General features: G+C 47.1%; 1 protein-coding gene across 3 annotated transcripts in view; it reads right to left on the bottom strand.

Moving 5' to 3' along the window:
• Positions 1-36: 36 nt before the first annotated feature.
• The window catches only part of GRIN3A (glutamate ionotropic receptor NMDA type subunit 3A), a 172,866-nt gene continuing 164,585 nt past the window's right edge, over positions 37-8,317 (bottom strand). For 2 of the 3 annotated variants that reach the window (XM_066367539.1, XM_066367541.1), the window contains 2 exons: positions 3,926-4,254; positions 37-2,226 (listed from right to left, as the gene is read on the bottom strand). In XM_066367539.1, the coding sequence (XP_066223636.1) occupies positions 2,207-2,226; positions 3,926-4,254 (349 nt within the window). In that variant the 3' untranslated portion in view covers positions 37-2,206. Of the gene's footprint in view, positions 2,227-3,272; positions 4,255-8,317 lie in introns of those variants that run through there. The other variant, XM_066367540.1, reaches the window with a different exon arrangement.

Below are 8,317 nucleotides of genomic sequence, written 5' to 3'. Positions count from 1 at the left end.
CAAAGACAATGCCAGCAGTCCACCTGAAAGTGAAGTTTCTATCTGAACGTTTATTCTGAACAGTCATAGAAACTGAAGATGGAAAAGAGCTGCGGACATTGAGTCCATCCACGTGGTTGTACAAGAAAAGTGGCTGGGCAAAACAGCCTGTTCACTTCATGCTCACAAGACAGCGTTTCGGTCCTTCCTGGAGCGGAGTGATTGCAAACACATTGAAGTGGAGACACAGTGCAAACACTCATTACAAACCTTAAGAAAATACTTTTAAGCACATTATTTTCATAAAACGATTAGGAACTAAGCTAACAAAAAAGAGTGAGGGAATCCTGGCTTATTAGATGGATGGTGTCGGTGGGTGAAGAAAGGAACAGCTGAGCAGTGGAGATGGGGAAGGGGTTTTGATGACTAGAAAGCGGTGTCTTCTGAACACTGGTTTTCCTGGTTTGCTTATGAAAAATCTGAGTTGGAAGGAGGAGAGGCTCTACAGTAGTTTCCCCTTCCTTCTTTATCCACACCCAAGAAGCAAGGCTCTCACAGACCCAGTATCAACACTGGGAAGCCCGTTGCCCTGGTGACAAAGCTCTGTTCCCTCGGCAGCTGCTGCCCTTACCACCTCTCTGGTTGCCACGGAAGCAGCAGTCCTGTATAGGGTTTGTGCAACAGCAAGATCTACGAGTAATGGAGAGTCACCTCCAGGCACATTAAAGACCTCGACTGATTGGATCCCTGTGGCTGCCTAACTTGTTTGTCCCAGTCATTCTTCCAACTTGTCTTTAATTGTTGAAGGTATCTCTTGTTCTCTTCTTTGAGGCATCCATACTCTGGGCCCTGATTGTTATTTACATGAACCACTCTGTTCTAACTCAGTCATATTTCATGATGTGCTTCCCTGCGCCCAGGAATTCTACCTGGGAAAACAGGGTTCGGGGTGTATGACATAATCACACCACGTTCCAAGTTTCCCAGCACCAGGGCTTGGAAAAGAACAGCCTTCCTTGAGCGCACGAAATAAGAGCCCGCAAGAGGAGGCAAGGTGGCAGCATCCTTCCCATCTTTCTCTTTACCGGAATACCACCTCCACCTGAGGACTTCCAGTCTTAGTGTTTTTTTGAGCCTGAGGGATGTTGAGAGAACAGAGGTGGAGCATAATAGAAAGGAAGGTTTTCAAAAGACCCACCATTTCATAATAGCTTTTTACAAAACACAACACACTGTTTCACAAATTGCAAAACACTGTTCAATCACTATGGATAAAAATAACTGTTGCTACTTAACATGAAGACTGTTTCATTTCACCACAAGCAATTACGCTGTTTCTCTTTCCCCGGAACCTGACGGCATTTCAAGCAGTGCCGATGGCAGGAAGTCTGCCTTCAGCCCCTGCAGCTTTTAGCATCCTGGCCAGAGTTCTGGCCAAGCAGTTACACGGAAGATTCTGTGCACCCGTCACTCCTTCGCGGAGAGGCAGGGCGGTCTGGCACGTTCCCACCACTGCTCAGAATGCCTCAGTAGAGAAGCTTAAGGTAAACCCGATATACAAAAATCCAAACTTACAAAACAGATACATTAAGGGATAATTAATTGCATTACAAAAGGATTCTTTACAAAAGAATTCACCTCTGGGTTCCTTTAAGTGGCCAGCTTCTCAAGTACAGTCAGGAGATGAGTTATAAAAAGGTCCATATACAACATTAGGAGCATGGCTGTTCCGTGAGTTGAGGTACACCTTCCTGGCCGGGCAGGTGGCAGGGTCTCCCGGTGTCCTTCGCTGTTGCAGGTGGGTGGGGGTGGGTGGCTCAGGGGCAGGATCTTTCCAGGGCAATTGCAAACCTACTTCTGGGCCTGGGGTGAGAACACGGGAGGAGGATAGGGCATTTGGAAGCAGAATTGATTGTCCTTTCTGTTTCCCGGGCTCACTTGTTCCCTCACTGCTGAACTGTTCCATCTGTGAGGACGATGAAATCAAATGAGAGCCCTCCCACCTCCCTCATCCGTATCTCTGGGCCTATATCCACCCCTGGGTTTTCTCAGACAATTAACGAACTGCTGAAGTGTTATCTGATTACAGCTTAGGGTGTTATCTCCCTGGGAGACTGGGTCGCTCTTGGTGGAAAGGCGGGGGGAGTCTATTCAAACGCAGGCCGTGCCTGTTTAGTGATGGGCAGCTGTTGCCAGGCAGCAGGGCCATCGCAGGTCTTCGAACGGATCAGGGTGCAGCAAAGAATACTGAGAAGATAAAGCAAATACCTGAAAACCAAGGAAGTCTGCCCCAAATGGTGCCCGGGGATGTGAGGGGCTCTACGAAAGGTGACTCAGCGGGCATGTACAGAAGGTTTTTAAAAAACTCTCAAAAAAGCTCTTCTCACTTCTCCCGTTGCCTGGGACTGCCACACTCATACAGTGGTGTTTCTTGAAGAGTAATTTTGGGACCACATGGGTCAGTCACGTAGGGTGTTGGTTAGTAGGAGGTTTTGAGCAAGCTGGCCTCCAGGCTCTCCCTGGTCTGCACCCATCCTCTGGGGAAGGTCCTGTCAATCAGCATTCTAACCGGTTCCTAGACAACTCCTATCTACACTGACACTGGGAACGGAAGTTCTCTAGTTCCCATATCCCTTTACCTTCCCACGTGTCCACGCAGTTGTACAGTGGGAGGGGGTGCCTAGGCAGACCGGAAGCCAGGTTGCTGATCTCAATCTTTGTTTTTTTCTTTTTCTGATCTCAGTCTTTTAAGAGTATTCGATTCCTGGGAGAGAATCGGAGGGAACAAACCTGTTCATAGCTCCTCAGAGGAAAGTGGGTGTGAGGCTGGGAGGGCGACTTGGTGGTTATCAGCACAGACATGAAAAGCAGAGGGCACCTCTCTGAATGGTGAAGCCTGTGATGTTCACAAGCTTGAGGTTCGCTTTGGGGATTCTTAGCTCTAAGAGACAGGGGAGTGCTGATCTGAAAAAGGCCTGGTGTGTGGTCTGCAGGACACTTTCACTAAACCCATGGTTTCAATAGGCAAGGACATTCCAGCTTCATCCTAAGGCCACATCCTAGCTTTGTTTTTCTCTCTTTTCTCCTTTACAAAAGGCACAGACTATAGTGGAGATGCTTAATTAGAAGTACAGCCCTCTTCATTTCTCAGCCAAATTGTTTTTCTGGTCCAGAGCACTTTTTTATTCTAAAAGCACGGTATATATATATATATATATATATATTTTTTTTTTTTTTTTTCACTCACCACATTCCTGTCCCCTTTCATAGCATCATGTAAACATAATCCTACTCAACATTAGTCAGGATGGTGTCAGAGATCTAGGACCTTCTCAGAAACATGGCTCTCCCATCAATTCTTGGCCCGCTAGAATGCTAATAAGTTCAGTTACTGTCTTAAGCACCCACCCACTAACTTGTCCTTAGTTTCCATAGCTCTGACCCTGTTTTCCATTCAGAATGCAGGAACAAATCTAGATTGGGGAGTTGTATCAAAAACCACAACCCTGGCTAATCCTGTTCTACACTGAGAATAAAACCAACAACCCAGTAAGACACAGGTATGAGTAACAACTTTTTATCTCTTGCTGTTACTGCACAGAAAGGGCTAAAAACCGGAAATAGCACTGCGGCACCTGGTGAAAAGGTGAACAGGAGCTGGGGTTGTCTGGCTGTTCACAGATCCCTTACACGGAGTTCACCCCTGACGAGTGTGAGATTCCTGCTCTGAAAGGTGGGTACCCTGGAGACCTAGGGAGTGAGCTTGGGAAGAGCTGCTGCTGCTTTTTAGGCTGGGGAGCGCCGACCTGACCTCTAAGAAGACCTAGACCTCAGGTTCCCCCACACCTTTGTCAGTTGTTACGGAAGAGCATTCCAAAGGGTCTCGAGGGCTCAGAGGAAGGCCGGGAACCGGGAGAGGGGAGCAGCGCGGCCACCTAGGACTCACACGTCCGGTTTGTCCTTTGGTACTCCTCCAGCTCCGTCTTCCTGCTCACGGCCAGCTGCAGCTCCTGCCGGATCACCTGGATCTGCTTCTCCAGCTCCGAGAGCTCCTGCATCACCGCGCTCCGCGCTCCGTGCAGGGCGTCGGCTTTCCCGTTGGTGGTCAGCGAGGCAGGGAGCTCTCTTCTCCTCGGGGGGAGAGGGATGTCCTGGTGGGGCCTGATGCCCAGCTGGTTCTGTCCTCCTTCCTCGCTGAAGACATATTTTCGTCGGTTGTCATGGCTCTGATTGGAAGTATTCCACACGCAGAGCTGACGGGGTCCCACATTGGACCTAGGAAACAAAGAGGCAACTGTAGGTTGTCCTTCAGCCCTGCAGTTCCCACAGTGCTGTTCCCCTGTTAGCCAGTTCCTGTGTGAATGAATGACAGGGGGCTGGGAAGGCTTTCAGAGGTGCAGGGACACAGCCATGGATAGGCTGCCTACTGCTAGCTCATCTCATGGGGATGAAAGGAGCCAATACAATTCTTTTCAGCTGAAGTTCAAGGTCTTATCAAGTCTTATGCTGCCCTGACACTGGAATGGGTGCATCCTCTGGAGGGCTGATGGAACAGGGTATGGCACACTCTTCCACGAAGAACATTAGATGCCTTTTTATTCCCTTCCTGCCAGTGAGGCTCAGAGATCAGCACTGCTTTGAAACAGCCTGTGGCCGGAAAGATGATGCTTTAGTAAAAGTAAGAATCGGCTTATTCAGCTGTTGGCTTATTCTAAGCATGAGCATGAGCATGAGCCTGATTATAGACACTATAATATGGTTCATCTTTCGGCCCATAGGACCACCCTGATGTTTATTACTTGAGTCTGGGGAGAATAAGTGCATACAAGCTGCAGATTTCAGCAAAAAGTTTCCTATTATAGGAATGACTTCACGTGGGTTGAGACTGACAGCTCCGTTCGGAAGCTTAACAACAGCAACAACAAGAAAGGCTCAAGTTCTTGCCGGGATAATGAAAGTCAGATAGAAATAGATTCGCAATCCTCTATCAGGATTGTGCCGCACCACCCACCACCATCTCAGAGAGATGGCTGTAGACAGCCAGAGAGTTACTGCTGGCCAGGCACAGGAGGAGGAGGATCTGATTTCTAAAATATACTTTGACAGTTGGATGCAATAAGTAGAGTCTCTTGCTACAAGAACAGATTAAAGCCCTAAGCAGTGAAGCTGCTGGTTTCTTCTAGCCTAAGTTGAAAGAGGAGGAGGATTATGACCTCCTTTGCAAGACCACAGGGTCAAAAAAATAGCAACAATCTATTAAGTCCTTGAGTCTTGGTCCCCATCCATATAACTGAAGCAAGAGTTTACTCCTGGACTCTTACTTGCAGGAAAGAGAAGGAGGAGGACTTGCGAGGGGAGGGGGAAGGGAAGGATAATAAGTCTTGATTCAGTTACATGAATGAGAACAAAACCACAAGGCTTTAAAAGGACCACTCTATTTCATTTTCTCCTGGGGTCGATGGCCGAAGTGGTCATATGCCTTTGTTCTTCCTTTCATTCATGCCCCTCTGTAATGTGTCTTTGCAGCTCCTCTTATCAAGGGGGGTTCAAGGGGGAATGTCTGCTTTCCTTCCCCTTTGACTTTGGTTTGGTTTCATGGCTATAATGGGCAATAGAAAGTGGCAATAGAGGTGACAGGTGGCAGTTCCAAGCCTCAACTTTTAAGAAACCTGACACGCTTCCACTGACTCTTAGAACCCTGCTGCTGCTGCTGCTGCTGCTGCAATGTGAGCAAGTCCAGACTAGTCTGCTGATGAGAACAGAACATGGGAAGTCCCCTGTCTTCCCGGGTGACCCAGCTGAGGCCATCACAGACCAGTCAGCCCTGTGCTGCCTGCCCCCTCCCCAGAAGCCAGCTGCAGACATATAAGCAAATGCCACCACGAACAGCCAAGTGTGGCCCAGATCAGTAAACTGCACAGCTGATCTATAGCATTATAAGCAACTTGCTGCTGTTTAAAACATTAAGTATTGAGATAATTTCTCACACAGCAAAAATTGATACATGCCCCAAGCTATTAAAACACACAAACACATTCCAAACCACCTTGCAGTTTTTTTTTTAAAACATTTCTCATGGTTTACGTCTCATATAAATGAGCAGGGGGTCCCAGAATTCAGTTTCATGTGCCCTGGGCTGGATAAAATGTCTATAATGAACCCACCTATTGTTCTATTGGCTTTATACCTGGGTCAGAGATGTGGTTATAATGTTCCTTGTAGCCTTACACTTCCCCTTAAGTTTTTCTCCAACTTGTTTCCTATAGAGTTTGAGTAATTTCAAAACAATCTTTTTTGTGGTAAGTGTTAAATGATTTACAATTTTTGTGTATCTTGGGGTGAGAGAAAAGGGAAAAAGGGGATATATTGGAAACGCAGTCGGGTGAAGGAAAGACCAAAACTTACATGAAATCATATGCTAAATAAATGAAGGACTATATAGAAATAGTCTTGCAATATCTTTTTTTCCCTGCTTTAAATAAAAAAGGAGCAACATCAACTTTCATATCATGGCCCCAAATTTCTCCTGGCCTTCCCTCAAGCCCTTGTTAGTCATTCATTCATTTATCTATTGCTTTATTCATTCAACAAATATGGAGCACACAGGAGGGATGACTAATTGTAGCAGACTTGGGCATTCGCATAGATATTCTTCCAAGAAAAAAGAGGGAGAGTTTCCGAGCCAACAGAAGTAACTCTAGTACCACAGAACAATTCATAGTGGGGAAAATCTGGAGGTAGGACTTCTATCCACACGTTTTCCGGGACTGTCTAGGCAACCACAGAAATCAGGCAAGTAGATATAGCCAATGTGGTTTCTTCTAGAACTTTGTACATGTATCCAGGAATGTAATATAGAAGAATAAGCGGGTCCTGGCCAGTTGGCTCAGTGGTAGAGCATCGGCCTGGCGTGCAGGAGTCCTGGATTCAATTCCCGGCCAGGGCACACAGGAGAAGTGCCCATCTGCTTCTTCACCCCTTCCCCTCTCCTTCCTCTCTGTCTCTCTCTTCCCCTCCAGCAGCCAAGGCTCCATTGGAGCAAAGTTGGCCCAGGTGCTGGGGATGGCTCTATGGCCTCTGTCTCAGGAGCTAGAATGGCTCTGGTTGCAATGGAGCAATGCCCCAGATGGGCAGAGCATCGCCCCCTGGTGGGCATGCTGGGTGGATCCGGTTGGGCGCGTGTGGGAGTCTGTCTGACTGCCTCCCCGTTTCCAACTTCAGAAAAAAAAAAAAAAAGAATAAGTGAAAACTGGATTCCATGACAAACTCGAGTTACTGGCATCACATGTGCTCTGATGAATGAACAGGTGGCTCTGGATCACCTTTGCATGCCAGATGACAGATGCTGAGTGTCAGACGTGGTACCTAATTGGAAGGAATGCACGTGTTCCATTGCTGCCCTCTGCAGCCTTTGGGGTGTGTTTTGTATTTATCCTTTCTCAGCCTTAGAGTGTAATGTGACCTGTGAGCAAACTGTATTTAACTCTAAAAATGAGCCAAGCAAGTGGCCACAGAGCAATTGTGAAACACAGAGGTTCAGTGCTCCACTAGACCTTTCAGAAGAGACAGGAGAGCTGTGGGACCTTAGACACTCACGGTATTTGAAAGGTTACAGGTGGGTGTTGGGTTGTAGGGAGGCGGCACAGGAAATGTAGGCCCAACATAAGCCATGAGGACACGTTCTGCCTTTGCCCCTTCTCAAAATAAGAGGTTCCAGGAGAGAATTTGCTAGGAAAAATGGAAGACACATTCGGTTCTCAATTTAGGCGAAAGAGATGTGTTTAGGAATTATATCACAGTTGGAGATGGGATCGCTGGGCCTGTTTCTATTGTAGCTAAAAAAAACAAATGCTTTGTCATTCATTACAAGAGGATGTCTTGCTTCTGTGCATTCTTGGGTCCCTCTGGTTAAAAATTTACATCAAAAATAATTATGGAAAATATATATGTAACATGACATAGAACAGCTGTGCCCTGATTAGTCTACGGCTTGTTGCTGACAGGGCTGCAGTATATGATACAGGTAGACCATAGACTGAGCGGCAGGGGGCTCTGCTCACTGACTGGAAGGAGAGGCTTTAAGAGATAGTGGAAGTGATTCTGACAAGCTAGACCCAAAGTGGAGAGAAGGGGACCAAGCAGTCCCAGAGGAAGTTCAAACAAGAGAAACAAACCATGTCTTTCACCCCTTTCCCTCTATCAGAGAAGTGTGTCAGGTTTCAAACTTATCTAGAAAGCCAAGATTTGAGCCCAGGATTTGCCACAGATGACAGAGTTGTTGGAGGTAATACCTTAACCTGAGGCTCCTGAGCATATAAATAAACCAGGAGGTCCGGGT

This window comes from Saccopteryx leptura, chromosome 2 (genome assembly GCF_036850995.1).
Source record: "Saccopteryx leptura isolate mSacLep1 chromosome 2, mSacLep1_pri_phased_curated, whole genome shotgun sequence".
NCBI classification, from domain to species: Eukaryota; Metazoa; Chordata; class Mammalia; order Chiroptera; family Emballonuridae; genus Saccopteryx; species Saccopteryx leptura.
The sequence above is the reverse complement of the archived record's forward strand: the minus strand, read 5'-3'. Positions and strand labels throughout refer to the sequence as shown.